General features: G+C 33.0%; 2 protein-coding genes across 2 annotated transcripts; one reads left to right on the forward strand and one right to left on the reverse strand.

The window, feature by feature from the left end:
- Nucleotides 1-104: 104 nt before the first annotated feature.
- On the forward strand, nucleotides 105-1,874 carry LOC111701730 (early nodulin-75). Its single transcript, XM_023473138.1, has 2 exons — nucleotides 105-482; nucleotides 797-1,874. Exons 1-2 carry the CDS (start codon nucleotides 176-178, stop codon nucleotides 1,570-1,572), a joined length of 1,083 nt encoding a protein of 360 aa, XP_023328906.1. The 5' UTR covers nucleotides 105-175; the 3' UTR covers nucleotides 1,573-1,874.
- Nucleotides 1,875-4,046: 2,172 nt separating this feature from the next.
- LOC111701729 (uncharacterized) lies at nucleotides 4,047-13,068 on the reverse strand. The gene is made up of 13 exons (XM_023473137.1): nucleotides 12,992-13,068; nucleotides 12,116-12,186; nucleotides 11,143-11,175; nucleotides 10,609-10,704; nucleotides 10,306-10,353; nucleotides 9,123-9,380; nucleotides 8,861-8,928; nucleotides 8,724-8,799; nucleotides 8,593-8,655; nucleotides 7,991-8,536; nucleotides 6,247-6,283; nucleotides 5,344-5,373; nucleotides 4,047-4,287 (listed from the first exon to the last, which is right to left on the reverse strand). The coding sequence occupies exons 1-12, from the start codon at nucleotides 13,041-13,043 to the stop codon at nucleotides 5,348-5,350; spliced, it is 1,374 nt and encodes a 457-aa protein (XP_023328905.1). The 5' UTR covers nucleotides 13,044-13,068; the 3' UTR covers nucleotides 4,047-4,287; nucleotides 5,344-5,347.
- Between the last annotated feature and the right edge of the window lie 6,815 nt (nucleotides 13,069-19,883).

Consider the following 19,883-nt stretch of genomic DNA (forward strand, 5'->3'; position numbering starts at 1 on the left):
CAGAGGGTCTGAGGAGGTCGGCCCGGCGTCTAAGACTAGGTTTCAGACTCTAAGATTCTACCCGGGTTGGGATTGTATTAGTTGGAATTATATGGACCCCTGGTAAATAGTCGTTTAATAATGTTTTTTTTTTCAGGCCGATGAAGTGTTTAAACCTGTGAACCATGAAGAAAGTATGCATTTCAACGAGAGCCGACTTAGCCTTGGTCTTTCCAGACCAGCCGCTGAAGCTCCTCAGGGTAGTTGGATACACAAGGGTCAGAGCAGGACCAGTTTAGAAGCTGGCCTTAGCAGAACCAGTTTAGACGCCAGTCAGAGCAGGACCAGTTTAGAGACCGGTCATAGCAGAACCAGTTTGGAGGCTGGTCATAGCAGAACCAGTTTGGAGGCTGGTCATAGCAGAACCAGTTTGGAGGCCGGTCAAAATAGAGGTCCTATTGGTTACGAGCCAGGAGTCAAATTGGTTGCACGTCCATCTATTGGTAAAATTTTATTTTACTAATTAATAACTTTTCTCCTTTTTCTAGAAACTTTGATTGTTAACTTAACTCTAGTTTTTTTTATGAACTTGAAATACTAGAAATCTGTAAATTTTTAATAAGACGAGGCAGCTAAGCTGTGAGGGTAAGTCTACCAAAATAAATAAATCTGCCAATTTTGTTCCAAACCTGCCAATTTTAAGTTGAAGCAAGCCTCTCTCTTTAAAGGGAAAGGTTGAGAATCGTTAATGACATTTAATAAGAACATTTAAGAGATGATTTTTGAAGAACTTTACATATGATATTATTATGTCCAGGATATGTAAATGAATATGAGATGATGCATTTACAATCCCGTGGGATGAAGGATTATGAAGCTCAGAGGTTTTACGAGAAATCTCGAATCGCCAATATTAAACCTCATGGTCTGGAGAAGGACTATGAACCTGTTCATTTCCGTCAACACCATCAACCACCCCTACCTAATCCTCCTCATTTACAGCCTTCCCTTCACCATCCTCCTCTTACTCATTCACAGTCCTCACTACCTCATCCTCCTCATTTACAGTCCACCCTTCCTCATCCTCCTCTTTCTCATTCACAGTCCACCCTTCCTCATCCTCCTCTTTCTCATTCACAGTCCTCCCTCCCTCATCCCCCTCATTCACAGTCCTCCCTCCCTCATCCCCCTCTTTCTCATTCACAGTCCTCCCTCCCTCATCCCCCTCATTCACAGACCACCCTTCCTCATCCCCCTTATCAACAATCTTCTCTTCATCATCCTTCTACTTATCATTCACAGTCCACCCTCTCTCATCCCCCTCTTTCTCATTCACAGTCCTCCCTCCCTCATCCCCCTCATTCACAGTCCACCCTCCCTCAGCCCCCCTTACCACCCATGAAACCACGACTGAGTTCCGTGAGCGAACGAACTGAAATGCCACCGAAACGGCCACCCCCGCCATTACCGCCGAAACCTGTACGTGATTGGGTTGGTCCCCCGCTATCCGACGGTATCCCTGTAATGCAAACTAGGAACGGGATATACTTGGGTATACCCGGTGATAAGGGTTATAACGTTAGTTTTGTTTAGAACTCCAAAATATTGTATTCAGCCAAAATCAAAATTCTTTGTAAAAATCGCTCTTAAGTCACCATATTGGTGCCTCTTATATACAGAATCTTAATCAGGGTTTCCTTTGCCATGTACATGACCTCCGCCATTTTACTGCGTGTATGTACTGTGTAATTGCCGCCATCTTGTGAAAATTATTTTTAAATTGTATTTAAAATGTAAAGTGTCATAATAATGTTAAGTTACCAATCATGCAATAACTAGATTAAAATGACATTGTTCTATGTTAAAAATTATATTTTAGTAAATTTTAAATCAATTTTCATTGTTTTAATGTACTAAACTGTTAAGGTAGATTTACTGAATAATAGCCATAGAGAATAGAATATATATATAGAGAGGAATTAACTAGAAAAAAGTGTAAAACGGCCATTTTGTTGTACTGTTTCCATACTGCAGGTGTACTTCACATATTTATGCTATATAACCTGTTGGGCCCTGGAATATCATTTTATAGAAAATCTAAAATTATTGTTAAAAGAAAACCAAATTATGAAATAGGCTGGTTTCATAATTGACCAATGATCATTTCACATAGACTCTATGCCTTCCACTTTACAAACGATGATTTTCCGTTATAACTATAAATCAAATGATGTTTTTATTCACCTAATTCATTATAAAGTTTATTTAACAGTTTAAAAAATTCGAAATTGAAATGGATAGTCTAGGGAACATACTGTATTAATGTACTCTACTGCATATAATTTGTGAACATTTACATGATTTGTACACTTTGAACTCCCTTTCAGGCTGAAAGGGACTGAAAAAATTCATACCGAGAGATTCTTTTAATTCCTCTCTATATATTATTCTATTCTCTATGATAATAGCTTAGGTAGTTAGGATGTCGTACTTGCTGACTGTACGGTACTTCAAAAAGACCAAGTCGGGATATTTTAAAGGGAACTTTCACTTATTTGGATAATTTCATGGTAAACTAATTAGCCTATTAGCTATATATTGTTATTTGTCTTACTTTTCAAAGATATCTATGACCGGAGAAAAAGCCGATTTATCGTTTAGAATTCCAGCGGAAAGGTATGATATCTACAATTAGCTATTAGATACTACAATTTAATTTAATATTTGAAAATTTTTGAAAATCCATGATTATGACAAAAAGAGTAAGTGCAAAGGTATACCTTTGAGCTAGAATTCTGAATGATAAAATGGCTTTTTTTCTCAGGCCACAGTTGACTTTGAAAAGTAAGACTGATGCCAATGAATAGCTAATTGGCTATTAATTTTACCCTCAAATTACCCAAAAAAGTGATCGGTCCCTTTAATGATGTAAACCGGAATGAATTGACATTTGGTAATAAAAATTCAGGATCGGACAACTTTTACCGACTGATATACAGAATTACCCACAAAGGACTGTACGAAACGTAGACTGTCCGTTTCCTCTCATTCATGGTTCACGGCAACTGTTAACTTGTTTTAATCTCAGTCAAACAAATAAATAACCCATTGAATGACTATATTTAAGGCATGAGACTCAAATTAACCTTGGAATCCTTGGAATCATGATATTTTAAGACCTTCAGGTCCTCTTCAGTCTCATCCTCTCTAGGAGAGCTTCAACTCCTCTTCAGTCTCATCCTTTCTAGGAGAGCTTCAACTCCTCTTCAGTCTCATCCTTTCTAGGAGAGCTTCAACTCCTCTTCAGTCTCATCCTTTCTAGGAGAGCTTTAGGTCCTCTTCAGTCTCATCCTTTCTAGGAGAGCTTTAGGTCCTCTTCAGTCTTATTCTTTCTAGGAGAGCTTCAACTTCTCTTCAGTCTCAGTTTCAGAAATTTGCACGTTTAGAGGTTACTTTCACTGAGTGTGAGTGTAGGTTGATTGGTAGAAACAATAATAATAATAATAATGATAATAATCGTGGTTAAACGCCATGTAACGATATGTGAATGCCTGATTAAAAGCTTTGCCTGATCAAGTATGAATTAGACAGGGCCTTAAACTGGGGTTATCTATATATAAATTTGGCTTGTCTGTTTGTCTGTTTGTACCCCCGCGCTGAAACACCGACAAAGTCCAAAACCCATTAAGCTGCATTTGTCATTTTTAAACTACCAGAAAATTATTATTGGATTGAAAGGAATCTGTTATGAGTGACCACATGAAAAGTGAAGGAACCCAAAAACTTCAAAAAATAAGGTTGTTTGGGTGATGAATTTGACGTAATTTGTGGTTTGTTATTTACACTTTTTAGACTAGGTCAAAATCCATTCTCAAGTTTATTTTTATATTTGATATTTCCATAGTCGTCATCTTATATATATAAGTACACTGAAGACGACTTTCGATTTCAATATATTGAGTTCTACAAAGCATAGATAATTTGGAAAGCTTTTTATAAATCAAAACTTAAATAGAAAAGTCGTCCTTATTGTATTTCTTCCAACTTCAGATACATTATACAATAACTTCAAATTTATTAAATTTATTTCATATTTAAAGTAACAGTAATTTTAAACAGGGAATTCAACAACAATGAGAAAGATTAAAAGTTGCAGATATTGTCACTTTAATTACATTTACGTTATTCTGCACAACATACATACATGGATTTAATGTTACTGGTAGTGTTTGCATTCTTACAGAATATTCTTGATTATGTACACGATTTAGTTGTATAGAACTGGTGCAACAGACTTGTTCGTTGTACCTAGAATATTTATGTAGATATATACGTTGCTTGTCTGTCTGGGTGTCTGTTTGTTTGTTTGAACTTCAAAACGGCTGAACCGATCGAGCCTAAATTTTGTGTGGATGATCAAAATTACAAAAATTAGCCTCCAACATAATTGGATTTTCGTTCAATTTTCAAAATCCACGATATTTTTGATAAAATCCGCAAACTTTTTTTTGGTATAATTTTACTATTTATACAAAGAGAAAATGTCCGCAATCTAAATAAAAGATGAGCTCGAAGCGGCGGTCATGATAGCTTAGTTCTTGATAAATAAATCAGTTTAAAAATTATATTTGTTTGCTTTTGTTTTAGAAACCTTGTTATGTACTACAGTGAGAGGAAGAAAACTCGGTATTATAAAGACAACTTTTAGACTAAAGTTATGACTTTAAATAGTCCAATGTACATGAGACACAGGAATTGTGCAGTGTGCACATACCATTTAAATTTAAAATTAATTTTTAAGCTACTAGTAAAACCATGGATATTTAATAGAATGGATACAGGGTGTCCCACGAAACATGACAGTTTGTGAATAGTTTTGAATGGCTTTTCCATATACTGTATTAAATATTAAAGACTTTTGCAGTTTATTTAGTTTAAACAAACTTTACTCAAATATATTTTACTTAGAAATCAATTTTACTATAATATGGATGCCATAAAATATTTATTATTATTCTCTTTGGTAACAAACAACTTTACATATTATGGAAGAAGACATTTTAAACTATTCACCAACTTTCATGTTTCGTGGGACACCCTGTAGAGGTTTATCTATAAGCGGGCCGTGAGTAAAACTATTAACATCAAAGACACTTAAAATATTGCTTCAATGTCGTCCTCTTATTTCATAGTTTTTTGGTTCTGACTGTACAAAACTCTATGCAAATTTTATGCCCTCCTAGTAAAAACCAAAAAAGGCAAAACAATGGATTAAACCTTCTTTACAAATATTTTTCTTATTAACGTTAAAAATCAAATACTGCTTATTGTGATGGTTTAAAAAGTTTTAAAAGTATTGCTTACTATATTAAGGTGAGCTGCCCTCGACATCAGCTGAAATTTATCATTATTATTATTGTTATCAATCTACAGGAAATCAGAGTAAGTTTTTAAGGGGCCCAAAAAAAGAAGAGATTTCATTAAGGATTTTGCTTTCGTCTTTGTAAATGATATTTTAGTATGCTGTATTGTAATTTTTATATTTTGATTAAATATATTCTGTAGTACTCAGAAAAATAAGAAATTCCCGTATACAAACATAATGCATTTGTTTATTCAATGTTAATCTTAAAGAAATTGTACAGACACATCATAAAGCGTTTTGCAGAATAAGAAATAGAAGTCTTTCACGGTTTTACAAAAGTAACTTTATTCTGACCATTGAAATTAGGTAATACACCGCTAATTCTTACAAAGATTATTTTGAATTTGTTTTTTAATTCCCATGTTTATTTAGACACCCTGTAAAGTGTAGCCATATGCATTATGTTAGAAATACGTGGGAGTAAACTCTACACGGGCAGCCGTAGTACATTTGAATTTCCGAGCCGGGTCAACCTTTCCGGTCCCAGTTTGTACTGTATCGCCCGTACATTGGGTAAATAAAGCAGACACTCAATAGGTCTTGTAGCCGGTGCAATAAGGTTGACAGGGTCAGACATTAGGTTGAATTTACTTTTACTAAAGGGTTAGGGGTGCTTCGACCGAATTTTAGTTCCGATGGTGAAGCTATAAAAAGTTTAGATAATATTATTATTTCAATCCGGCATGTTTGAAATTATTTTTGTTTAAAAAAATATTTTACCGTAATCTGAAGTCTGAACTCAATTATCCACATTTTACGCGAAAGTTAACTCAGTATTTAGAAAATATTTCTTTCAAATTGAAGCTAGAAACCTATACCAGGCTTACTGCTTATTGACTAACCTTCGGCAGCTGTCTTTCCATCACTCCAAGTTCCAACCTTTTAAATAAACAATATTAATAGAAGTTAAATATGATGGGCGAACTCTGGGATTTGTCTCTCTACAGTCCTAATAGCAGAAAGACCCGGAATTACTTTAAGATTAATCAGACGACTTTACAATCTAATTTTATAAATATGATTAGTGAAACGATTATCACAAAATAGCCCTAGTCCTGCCATTTCCCAAATATGCTCTGCCTTCCATAAGCATTAAAAATAGCCAGTGCCGAGATATTAATGTAAACTTTACGATGAACTGTTAATTAATCTCAGTTCTTTCTGATTTATGCCTGTTCATAATTCGATATTCTATAATTGCATTAATTTTTGACAATCTTAATGAATAATTATTATCAGGGAGTCCCCCTAGGCCTGCGCACGTTATGACTTCTTCAAGCCGTTCGCTATTATAAAAACGGAATGTTCATTTCATTAACAGTATTTTCCATTTAAAAAAAAAAAAATTAAATTTATTATTAATGGTGTTCGGCAGATATCGTAAACGGTGCTTGCTGTTCTCGAGCCATTAAAGGGAGTGACCGGCTATGAAAGGTTGAACTGAGTATGCCGTGTTGTGGAAAACTTCTTTCGAATTTATTTGAGACATATTAAACTTTTTAAAGATCTGTAAATCCTGAGTTTGAGCGCAAATTCGACGTTCAAAACTCCTATAATTATTCACAAAGATTTGTTGCAGATTTTCTAGAACTATTATTGAAAAGACGACATTTGAAGAATTTGAAGAAATCTACGAATAAATTCAAAGAAAATAAGAAATTCAATATAATAATCAAAACGAAATAATTGATTTTAGCATTGATTTATTGACAAATTTCTTTTGAGAAATATGTTCCTAATAACCATCTAATTAGATTACTGTATAATTTTTACTTTATTTTTCGTTGTCGTTATTTAATCATTTAAAAAAACTAATTCTGAAAACGTAAAGTAGGGGTTTTGAACCTCGAATTTGCGCTCAAACTCAGGACTTACAGTTGGCATAATGCATTAAAAGTTATTTATTTTTAAAGGGAGAGACTGGATAAGTACGATAGTTGAGATGAGAGTGCAGTTTTATAGAGAACATTTTAAGGATTCTTTAGATAAGAGCACAAATTCACTCCTTAAAAATCATTTAACAACAATACTTATATAAACTAATTTGTTGTTTAAGAACAAAAAAAACAAAAAACTTTCACAACAGAATTTTGTAATGAAATTAATGGTAAATCATCATTATATCTAATTCATTATTTTTTTGTTTTATTGTTTGCAGATTCTTTAAATTTCTTCAAATATCGTCTTCGCAATCAAATTCCAGGAAATCAGCGGAAAACATTTTGGAAAAATCAACCATATAAGAAATAAATGGCTGAACAACCTTTTTTTTATTATCAGAGTTAGTTTTATTTCCTGAACCTGTTCTTTAACATCAAATTAGTTTATAGAAGAATTTTTGTTACATTTTTCTTCTGGGTTATCAAGTAATACCAAAAAATCGATTCTTGAGAGAAAATCACTAAAATGGACAGTGCTTGTGATTTTTGAAGAGCAAATTTGCACTCTTACTCAGCAATTAAACACCCAAAAAACGTTTTATAGGCATCAACTGAATCCTAAAAGTTATCTCCATAATACTCAGTGCACTCTCAGTTCAACCACCATACATATCCACTAGCCAGCCAACCATTCTAAACAATATACCTTTCCAGGGAGATTTACGGCTTGCCTTAGTGCCTTAGTGCAACCTTCACTGTTGCAAACAAAAGAATCCCCATTATTAGCTTGTTGATTCATGACATATCCATTAAATCCTGGGTTAAAGCCAGATCCTCCATTGAAACCTGGGTTGAATCCATAACCTCCATTGACATATCCAGGGTTGTAGTCAGATCCTCCAGTGATAACTCCTGGGTTGTATCCAGATCCTCCACTGCAGGTAGACCCGGAGCATGGGGAGCCACAAGATGATCCACCACAGGGTAATCCAGGGTTATAGCCAGAACCACCAGTAACAACTCCTGGGTTGTATCCAGACCCTCCAGTAACAACACCGGGGTTGTATCCAGACCCTCCAGTAACAACACCGGGGTTGTATCCGGATCCTCCAGTAACAACACCGGGGTTGTATCCAGAACCACCAGAGACAAAACCAGGATTGTATCCAGAACCACCAGAGACGAAACCAGGATTGTATCCAGAACCATATCCTGGATTATATCCAGAGCATCCAGATGAGGAACTGCATCCCTTAAAAAGAAGAAAATGAGTTTTCACATTCACCACCAATCTGTTTTTGTTCTTACCATTGATGTAACAACAGGCTTTGGTTTACAAAATGTTGTCTGTCCCTGAACAGCATAGTCGACCTGAAACAGTAAAGGTGTTAATAATGCATATAATAATAATAATTATATTTAACTCTTTTGGGTTTTACCTGAGGTTTGTTCATTGAGCAGCTAGGTTTGATGTTACAAGCAGTGTTGCACAAAGGACGAGAATTTATCATTGGTCTGAAGTATAATGAATTAAGTTGCATACTCACTGGTTCCACACTGATAAAAACCACATTACCTTGATCTACAGACAGAAGAGCAAGGAGAACCTTGGATAGGAGTATAGCTTATGGTAAACATTTTTCCCTTAATTATCAGATTTAAAACTACCATTAATAGAGACACATAGCAGTATGCTTAGATTCAAATAAGAGGGGTTCTTATAGTTAGCCCAAGTAGGAAATAAGGGAAAGGAGTGGGTTAGTGAAGGGATGTAAACTCTATACATCTCTATTCTAAATCTTAATTTCATGATGAGTTTACCGTATATATATTTATACCTGACTGTTCAATGGCTGGTAGTTGTTGTAAGATGGTCGTCTGTTGGGATATATAGGCAACAAGGGATATGTGCTGACAGGGTTGTTGTAGTTAGGTGAGCTAATTGGAGGAGATGGATTGTAGGAGGAAATAGGAGGGTTCATGTAAGGATAATCTGCTGATCTGGCGTACTTGTCCATATTTCCAGGTTGGAATCCATAATTCATTGGTCTAACATATTGGCCAGGGTTTCCTTGTCGGTATACCATATTGGTTGGCTGAAATAGAGTTATCTATGAGATTGTAGGTAGTAAAGCGTAACTACTTTTAAAAATTCTTCTTAATTGTTCTTGTCAGGAGTCATATATTGTGACAGGTCAAAGTTGGGATTGAACATGCATAAGCTGTATTTCCGGGGCACAAAACTGAACTTCCTTTGAACCATTTCTGATTGAAGAAGCAATCCCACCTCACTATGTGATTTTTCAACGCTCTTCAAGGAAGCACAGTGTGTATCCAATTACAGTACACATTATACTACAGGGAGAATGCTGCTTAATATTCCTGTAAGTGGGAGGAATATTACACTACCTGAGAACACAGACTACACAGACTGTTCATACACTCTACCTGGATAGGCTGAGCAGGCCTATAGTGTCCCGGCACGCCATTCTACGGTTCCATGTAATGTTTTTTGACTGACATCTCACGGCCACTTGTTGCATTCAGGGGTTAAGTTTTACAACTTTGAAAGAAATAATCCAATTTTAAACATAAAACATACGTCTATTTAAAAAAGATTTTGCATTTCCTATTCAAAGGATCCTTAAATATCCCTGAATACAGATATCTCCTAATTAGTCGTGTACAGTACTTGTACACAATAGAACATGCTGTGGAAAATATTGCATATTATAGGTGTTAATCGATCTCTGTAACTCAATTATCTCTTATATTGACTTTTCCTTCCTTGTATAAGAATGTTAAGCAGCAAACCTCCTTAAGTATATTGTGTACTGCATGCAAACATACAATGAACTTCCTTTAAGTGAGTCATACTATCAAACAAGGAGGCCAAACTCAATTTTTCTCAAGAAGAAATCTTCAAGCCTGGTAAGGACTAATTATCCTATAACCAGTTATTGTTTTACCAAGCTCTTTCTCTAAGCTTGATGGTTTTTGGTGTAGTTTTGCATTGTTTACCTGTTGCATGTAATTAGGATTGTATCCAGGATCTGTTGATTCTGAATCCTGAAATATTCAACCCAGGTACAGACACTATTATTTTATTCTTAAGTGCAACACTAAGTAAGGAATAATGCTGTGAGAACATAATCAGTTTGAGACGAATTAAATCCATTTAAAAATGGTATGCACTTATAGTTGCTTTGCAAAATGTTGAATCTTCAAATGAGTGGGTTTGCTTTAGAGCCATCCGAATGTTAGAAAATGACATTAAACAGGGTGCGAACAATACTCATCATGATATTCTGGGTAAAAACTTACCAAAGGAACAACATTTCCAGAGTCTGGAATTTGAAGCGTTCCATAACCTTCCATGTTATCAGCTTCATTTGGATTCATATCATTACCATCATAACCCTAAACATAAAGATTAGAACCCCTGTACACAACCGAACTAAAATATACCTTAAAAGACCACATTTAATGAATAACGAAAGTTAGCTTAACAGAGCTGGAAACTCTTTATTTATGGATATTAAGATCAATGTTTGATCTTGATCTTTTGTTAATCTACAGATTAATTAAATCCTTATTTGATATCCTGGGTGGTAATTGTACCCAGTCAAAGGGTTGAAGGAAGCCTTGCTTTGTGGAGGAATAAATGAAATGAAGAGATTAATCAGTGATCCTCAAATTAAAAGTATCCACAGTTGATATCAAAACCAAGCGGACTGGATAATGAGTATCCAAAACACAGAAGTTCCCAGACATAGTACAAGCACTTCTCTTCCGACCCAGTTGAAACATATCTACGAGATTCTACAATGACTCCCTTTTATCAGATCTAACATTTACCTGGTATCCTGATCCATAACCGGGTCCTCCCATCTGCAAGTAATTTCAAGAAAAGTAAGATATAAGTAAAATATTAGGCGAAACAACACTGTTTTCAAGAATAACTATGCATCATTGAACCAGTGCGATGGTGTGATGCATTTAGGCTAGCGCTATGCTAGTGCCGTCTCTTTCCATACGTTGTACCAGTGGAATTGAGTCAATGCATATGTGTTAGTAGCCAAGTAGGGAACCCCTGGATCCCATGAGCCTCCCAGATTTGTTAGGCAGACCAAGCCTCGGCTATGCAGTAATTAGCATGCGCAATACATCAAAATGTGCTTGTGTAATACAGTATAGGAGGTTTTTTAACTTCTGTTTTTAAGTTTAAATCAAAGATTTTTTTACAACTTTTTGGACATAGTGGCATGAGAGGTTTATCTAAGATGAGAAGTATTTAATAATTATCATAAACAGTGCCTAATTATGACTAATAAAGTGGTGTATAAAACACTTTTTACACGAAAAGGAAAATATTTAGAGAAAAAAATTTGAATTTCATCTTTTATAATCTTTGATTTAAGCGATACCTTTTTTTGTAGTTCAAATTAAATCTAGAAAATTTGTATCATTTATTTAAATCTTAAATTTTTTTTTTTAAATGTATTGTTTAAATCAAAGATTACAACAAAACAAACTAAGTTTACTCCAGAAATATTTCTCCAAATATCTTCCTTTCTGCGTAAGACATGTTTAAATTTTTAATATAAATCTTAAAAACTACTTTATGAGTCCATATATGTTTCTAATCATGACAATCAATAAATAACTCTAATCTTCAGTTTCTTATGCCAATACGTCAAAAAAAAGTTGTTACAATTTTTCATTACACTTACAAACCAAGATTTTAAAAAAAGCTGTGCTGTATGGAGGAGGCTCGTTTACTGCATTGCTGAGGGAGCTGAGGCACGGTCTGCATTTCAAACTATTATACCTGGTTTGGCATAGCTCCATAGTTATTCTGTCCATATTGGGCATCTGCGTCTGCCTCTGCTACTGGTGTTCCTATAAGTATTTTTCTTGTTGAAATTTTTTAAGTTAAAAAAAATTTAATTTTTAAATTTTTTTTGTCTGATAGGAGATACAATACATTATTATAATTCGTCAAACTATCTGAATTAATCATCATTTTTCATGCAATGTCTTCCTCTCAGACCATTCGGTCCGTTTTCTTGGCAATTTTGATAATGTCGAAATATGCAACAAGTCGGCAAATTCATCAGTTTATGATTTCTCGCCATACTGCACCCTTTTTGAAGTATAATTTAACCTATTTAACCACTGTATTGTACTTATTAGGGGGGGGGGGAAGTGTCCATTGGTCATTTAAATATAACTCTGTTTTTGCCTTCTTCAATCTTAATAATGCTAGTTTAAACAAAGAAGTTTAAGGAAATTTAATACTAATTCACTAATTTAATAATGAGATTTTGTAGAAAAGAATTTTTATTTACAGATAAACAAATTTAAAAGCAATCTAGTTTAATCAGGGAGTAAGGAATAGAAGGGAGATATAACTGACGCGATTCGCCCTACCATATGATTACACATGCTTTGCAGACGGGTACTCCATTTGTATAAGAAATATTTGTCTGATGTACAATTACCGCGTATACAATAACCTATTTAAAGTGAAATCTTTTTTTCTTTAGAGGAAATCACAAAAAAGTCTCATTATCCTAAATAGGGTCCATGATCTTAGTGTCAGATGTTTTGAAAAGAAAATTAATGAGAAAATAGTTTCCTCTGAGAACATGACATGAAAACATGAAATGAAAAAGACAAAACAGTAATTGTTTTGATGATTTACCTTGTACAAGAGAGAGACAGTATAATACTGGCAGCAGAGGTAGTAATTTCATTTTCAGAACAGATTCTGAAAATACAAAACCTGAAAAATAATTTAAACGAATTACAAAGTTTGAAAATTTAAGAATAAAATTATAAAAATTTGCATTGTTATTCCAATCTGCCTCTTACTACCTACAGGGTTACCCTCAAAGGATGAGGCTGTAATGACGACCTTAAACTCATGAAATGTAACAGTTTGAATGGAAAATTTGATCTTTTGTAAATAATTTAAATAATCTGAAAAATGACTTGGCAAAGAAAGAGAAACAAGTTTTAAGTTGCAAGAAACCAAAAATATAAGAAAAAAGTCTGCAAAACTTGCGGGTATCTTCAATGATTAAGTTAAGAAAAGTTTAAACTTTTCATTTTATCCCATATACTAGTTTCCAATCCTATTTGTTTTCCTAAGTATTTTACCATACGTGTTTTAAAGCTTTCAACATGTTGCCCTGTTGCTTAACATATTATTTTAACACTTCTCAAACATGTGCACTCTGCAGTTAATAAAAAATCAGCACATTTTCATCGTACTTCTTGTGGGACTTAAAACACGTGGAATTTACGTTAAAATTAGATTAGATATCAGTAGTTTCATGTTTTTTTGAAGTGACCCCCCATGGCATGTCTGATTCACAACGGTACTGCTACCTGGTAGTGTGTACCCCTCAGGTGTACCCTATCTTTAAAACTTTGTGAAAGAAAACAAATTAGTGAAAAATCCTTGTCTTTTTCTCTTCTGTAAAGGTCACCTGCAGATATACCTTTTTTGTGCAACTGTTCTGTAAAGTGTTTTTTCAATATTTTTTGAAAATTTGTAATTTTTTTGGTACTCCAATGGCCGAAAAAAATCCACGAACTTTTTTTTCTCTCAAAATCAAAAGTTCAGAAAAGCAAAAATGTGTATATAAATTATTTCTATCGAAATCTAAAATTTTAAAAAGATTGAATCACAGAAAATTCGCAAAATTGTAAGAAGAAAATTCGCAATTTTTATTTCTGGTCTAAGTTTTAAGGTAAAGTTATTCAAATTCTATAGTTCCTTTCTTCTTAGTATATTCTAAAGTATTTAATATACGCTGTTCAGTTGAAACCTTGAGAACCATTGAGCAACAATTTTTCCGTAAAAATTAGACCAGAACTGAAAATTGTGAATTCTTCTTATAAAAATTCTGAAATTTTTCTGCGATTCTGTGATTCAATCTTTATAAAATTTTAGATTTCCATAGAAATAATTTATTTACACATTTTGTTTTTCTGAACTTTTGATTTTGATAGAAAAAAAAGTTCAAAAAATATTGAAAAAAAACACCATTCAGGAGAGTTGCAAAAAAAGTACAATTTTACACAAGCCGCCGCAAATCACACTTTTTTTTGACTCACCCTGTATAGAAGAGAAAAGGAAAGAATATATTTCTTTTACTTTGAACTTTCAAAGCAAACATTTAAAGAATACAGATTTGAAATATTAGACGAGTTGCAACCTTCCTGGATTTTTGAGATGTCCTATTAGGGATGTTACCAAATTGTTAGTTACCAAATTGTCAAGTTACCAAATTATTATTTACCAAATTATTAGTTACCAAATTGTTAGTTACCAAATTGTCAAGTTACCAAATTATTAGTTACCAAATTGTTAGTTACCAAAATGTTAATTACCAAATTACTCGTTACCAAAAATCCGCACATCAAAAAATATCCGAGTTAAATATAGCAGGTCCCATAACACTGATCTATTTTTCTTATTTTTAATATTTATAATACACCCTCCGGATTGTAAGGTCTCTGCATTACTGCTTGTATTTTCTGAATGCCCAAATGTTTATGCGTAGAGATTGGCCTATAATCACTATCAGGGTGAAATAGGCAAAATTAAACTGCATGGTTTCTTTGAATTTCAGACAATGATTAAAAGAAAAAATATTAGTAAATTTTTTTAATAGTTTTGCAAATTAGTTTGATATATTTAATCTTGTATCCCTGTATATTCTAAAACAGTTCTTATAGTGTAAACAACATTTTTAAAGGCACATGTATTTATCTTGTAAAGAAGAGATTGGGGATTTCTTGAATGAAGATGACACAGATCATAGAGATCTAGACTCCTATTTAAACTTGCATCAACTTTTAAGACCGGATCGACCTTTAAATGTGGAAACGCCATGGTCCTTGATTTTACCTCGCTTAACTCCAAAGAGAATAGAATATATATTAGAGTGGAATTTAGACAATCACTCGATATGAATTTTGTCAGTCCCTTTCAGCCTGAAAGGGAGTTCAAAGTGTACAAATCATATAAATATTCACAAATTATATGCAGTAGAGTACATTAATACAGTATGTTCTCCAGACTATCCATTTCAATTTCGAATTTTTTAAAGCTGTTTAATAAACTTTATAAAATGAATTAGGTGAATAAAAAACATAATTTGATTTATAGTTATAACGGAAAATAAGTAAAAGGCATAGAGTCTATGAGAAATGATCATTAATCAATTATGAAACCAGCCTATTTCATAATTTGGTTTTCTTTTAATATTAATTTTAGATTTTCTATAAAATGATGTTCCAGGGCCCAAAAGGTTATATAGCACAAATATGTGAAGTACACAGCTGCAGTATGGAAACAGCACAACAAAATGGCCGTTTTACACTTTTTTCTAGTAAATTCCACTCTAATATAAATTCTATTCTCTTTGCTTAACTCTTATACTGTTTTGTAGCTCTAGACATGTACATTTTAGAACTGTTAATCACTTGTTTGCAGTTTCAGATTAAAAGGAGTAATTGAAGAAATGCTTTTAGATGTTTAGCGCAAGAATTTGAGACTTTTAGATCACCGTGAGATATATAAATCTATAACAGAATACTCATATTTTTGCTTTTGATTGAAGAAGTACATGGAAAACCTTTTCGCCTGATGTTCAAACTGCGTATTCTAGTTTACATTTAAATATTTTAACGCTAATTAATTATCAACTGTACTTTTTGACTCCAAGTCATTTAACTTCACGGTGATTTAGATGTTCTGGTTTTAGTCAAGCCCTCCTTTTCGACATAAGAAAGCTCTTTATATAACCAACATTAGAATTTTTGGTTTCGTTTGTGTAATAAGAGATTTTAGAATTAGAAAATTTTTAAATGTGTTTTACATTAGGATTTTAGAACACACATTTATTTAGAGTATAACGTACGGACAGATCTAAATTAATTTTTTCGGGAGGCTTTTATGAACCCCGAGTGTGTTTTTAAAAATGTGTGGGTGTACATTTTACTTTCTTAAACTTTTTACTTAAACAATACGTTCATGCAGATTTAGGAGTTTTAATTCATTATCTCAGACAAGATGAAATTTTATATCCACATCCAATAACTGATTCTAATTATCTGAAATGAACTTTAAAAAATCAAGAAATCTAAGTCCAGGTACAGGTTTACCCATAAATTATGAGACTTCAGAGACGACTGTACGGAAATTATACTTTCTGTTTTCTTTTTTTGTGATGGCTTACCACTGTGAACAAACCATTAAATACGCCATTAACAGATTTTATTGAAGGCAGAAGACTTAATTTAACCTAATTGACAAATTACAATTACAAACACAAAAATATTGTAAAATAGGTCGCCAAGCCAACTTACACAATTTACAATTACCCAAATTTAGAATTTACTCTGGAGCATTATCTATCTATCTATCTATCTATCTATCTATCTATCGAGCACTTTATGCTTAACTTTGGTTTAATCGAATTCATGCTCAAGAAACGTCCTCACACCCAATCAGAGAGTTCCATTATTCTTTTTAACCTAAAATGAAATAAGATTTTCATTTTCAAACATAAATTTCCCTAAAATTAGGTCGAAAATTAATCAAAACGAACGAAAACTTCTGTCGATGTTATAGATTTTTTAGTTCGAAAAATACAGTAAAATCTTCAGCGCTTCCAACTGTTCAAATCTAAACCTTTCAGATCGTCATTAAAGACTTAATTTTTGTCTGCACAATGCAAATCTGTATAATATAGTAAATATTTAAATAAAAGTACAAAATAATGAAGTTGCTTTATCATGTTTAATTTCATTAGCCCAGATTTTCAATGAAAAATTATCTAACATTTTCTGAGTTAGCGTTTTATGTAATCCTAGGATCAAGATCGGATTTTATGAATTGTGAGAAGTCGTTGAACTCCACTGAGACGGTTCAACCATGTAACAATTATGGCAACTTTATACAATCCTGTTCGAGTTCTGTTTAACCCAATATTTGTGGCGCTCTGATTGGTTGCAATTGTTAGCGAATTTTTCCCTATCAGCCAACCGAACGCCTACGTACAGTTAAACCCTAAATGAGCCATGCATTGAAAGAATTTATCAGATGTCGTCTTGACAATTTTTCAATGGGTTTTACTCTATTTTACATAAATCTCAGTATTTGCGAAAATAAATAAATAGCCATGAATATGCGGGAACAGTTTAATATAATTATTTAATTAAAAAACTAAATATCTGTAACATTCCATTATCAGAAAGTGAAGAAAACGACATTTAATGAATTCTTTCGATGTATGGCTTATTTAGGGTTTAACTGTATAAAAAACGATTTCTTCGTCCAAAAAGTAGCAAGATATTATAACTATATTTATTAAAAATTGGTTTTAATCAATATAACCAAAACAGCAATGAATTTGGTCAATCTTGAAGATATTGCAACGAGGCACTGTCTTTTATTTGCATTGATACTTTTGATTTGTGTGAAATGCGGAACTAACATCTACTTTTTTATTTACAGAGGTTTAGTTCATCACCATCACCGAATAATAAAACTTGATTTTACACACAAAATGCTGCACATAGAGCAAATTTGATTTTATAGTCTTAATTAATCCTATATTTATTAGGACACCCTTTCTAAAAACTCATAATTTCCCAAGCTCTGATTTTTTTTAAATTTTATTTTGATAAGATTTTGCTGACATCACTTTAATGATTGACATGACTGATATATTTATGAACATGTTTCATGTTTTAAAATATTTACAAATATAAACTCCGACTTTGCATAATCTTATGCTGTATATAAATATTAAATATGATTTTCTAATCGGAGTTCTTTAAGCAGGATTATCTTGCAATTTTAGGGCTGGGAACGTTTTCTATGCGTTTTATAAGGGTTTGTAAAGTCAACGTTTAGGCAGGCGTTTCTTTAAGTTTCCAAGACAAAGGGTAAGATATAAGCACTTTATACATATCAAACTCAATAAACTGGAATGGAAACTTCTGACCAAGGTCCTTTTTCTAATCTCCTTCAGAACTCCACAAGTTGCCAGGTCTGGATCATCATAGCTCCTCCATAAAAGAATTTGAAAAATGAAGATAAACTTTTTTGATAGATATAAATGTTTACTTGATAGCGCTTTAATTAGACTGCTTTTGAGTATTTTTATGCTCTCAAAATCCTAACTCATTGATTTTTGATACAAAAAATACTGTTTTCAATAACTATAGTTTATTGCCAAATGAAAATTAGAATTTTTTTTATAAAAAATGTATCATAAAGTAAAGCAAATTAATCTATATAATAAATCTATTCGCTTAAATATTATATGCTAGCTGGCCAAACGGCTAAACCAAATTGGCTGAACTTTTTTGAGAAAACTCAAGGGTACCCTAGGGATAATATAGGCGAAAAAAATCCACAGGCAACGCCGGGTACTTCAGCTATTTCTATAATAAAACTAATTTAAAGGATTTTTTTCAGTCTAGTGTTTTTATTAATTATCTGGATTTTGTAAGTAATCCAACACATGTCCTGGATATTAATATCAAATAATTTATTAAAAACTTGTAAAATAAGAAGTTGAATTTGTGTGAATTTTATAGTATTATTGAAGGTTCATTTTACAGTACGTTCACGATATAATGTCGAATGAGCCTACTATCCTAGAATAGAATCGTTCCTTACTTTTATTTTTAGTTAACCAATTTACATGCAGTATATCGTGCACTGAATACCAGGTGTGATTAATAAGTTTCGCTAAATTTTCTTCAGGAATACTTCTATCAGTCTCAATTCTAATTTTTTAAAGTTCACAATATCTATACCGGATACATTTTTGCCCAGGTTTGCGTCAAGCAGATTGTTGTTGTGATGTAAGGAGAGTTCTCCTGAAGGTGAATTAGCTTCGTTTGAAGGATTATGACAGGTCCGGGCGGGAAAAGACCATCAATGTCCCAAAAATGATCGAAAATATTGAGAAATTTTCAAACCATATTTTCAAGGGTTCAAGAATTGCCAGATAGCTTGATATATGCTTTTACATGCTTTTACATTGTAAACAAAGTTGTAAAGCAAGATTTGAAAATGACAAAGATCCGGGTCAAATTTGTCCCAAAGTCTCTGACATAGGACATAGAATTATGGATCTCAAATGCATTCAATACTAGATCTGTCTTTTCTTTTGATCGCTATTAAAGTCTAAAACAGACTCTGATGGATCAAGCATAGACTATACAGAAAATGTTATTGCTGTGAACGCTCCTTACATTACAACAAAGGTCTGATAACCCGGTAAAGATATGCTGAACTTAAAAAAAAAAAATTCAGGTCGGAGACTTCTAAAAGTACCCCAAATTTTTTCATTGAAAGTTATTGATCACACCTCGTACAAACATACGCTAACTTCCATATTGACAAACATTTAAATTCAGAGATACTCATAAGGGAGTCCAGTTTTGGCAGGTGGAAATACAATGGATTTTTCTTAAACTGAGGGCCATTGCAAATTAATAGTTGATGTGGTTACTATTATCCCCTTTAGTCTTTCTTTCTCTTTTTAGTGTAATACAATTCT

This window comes from Eurytemora carolleeae, unplaced genomic scaffold, assembly GCF_000591075.1.
Source record: "Eurytemora carolleeae unplaced genomic scaffold, Eaff_2.0 scaffold459, whole genome shotgun sequence".
NCBI classification, from domain to species: domain Eukaryota; kingdom Metazoa; phylum Arthropoda; class Copepoda; order Calanoida; family Temoridae; genus Eurytemora; species Eurytemora carolleeae.

Coding starts and splice junctions, on each gene's coding strand:
- LOC111701730 (XM_023473138.1), top strand. CDS start 176: ATGCATTTCAACGAGAGCCGACTTAGCCTTGGTCTTTCCAGACCAGCC. Junction 483..796: donor GGTTGCACGTCCATCTATTG/GTAAAATTTTAT, acceptor TATTATGTCCAG/GATATGTAAATGAATATGAG.
- LOC111701729 (XM_023473137.1), bottom strand. CDS start 13,043: ATGAAATTACTACCTCTGCTGCCAGTATTATACTGTCTCTCTCTTGTA. Junction 9,381..10,305: donor ATCCTAATTACATGCAACAG/GTAAACAATGCA, acceptor ACTCTATTTCAG/CCAACCAATATGGTATACCG. Junction 5,374..6,246: donor TGGAAAGACAGCTGCCGAAG/GTTAGTCAATAA, acceptor GATAAATTTCAG/CTGATGTCGAGGGCAGCTCA.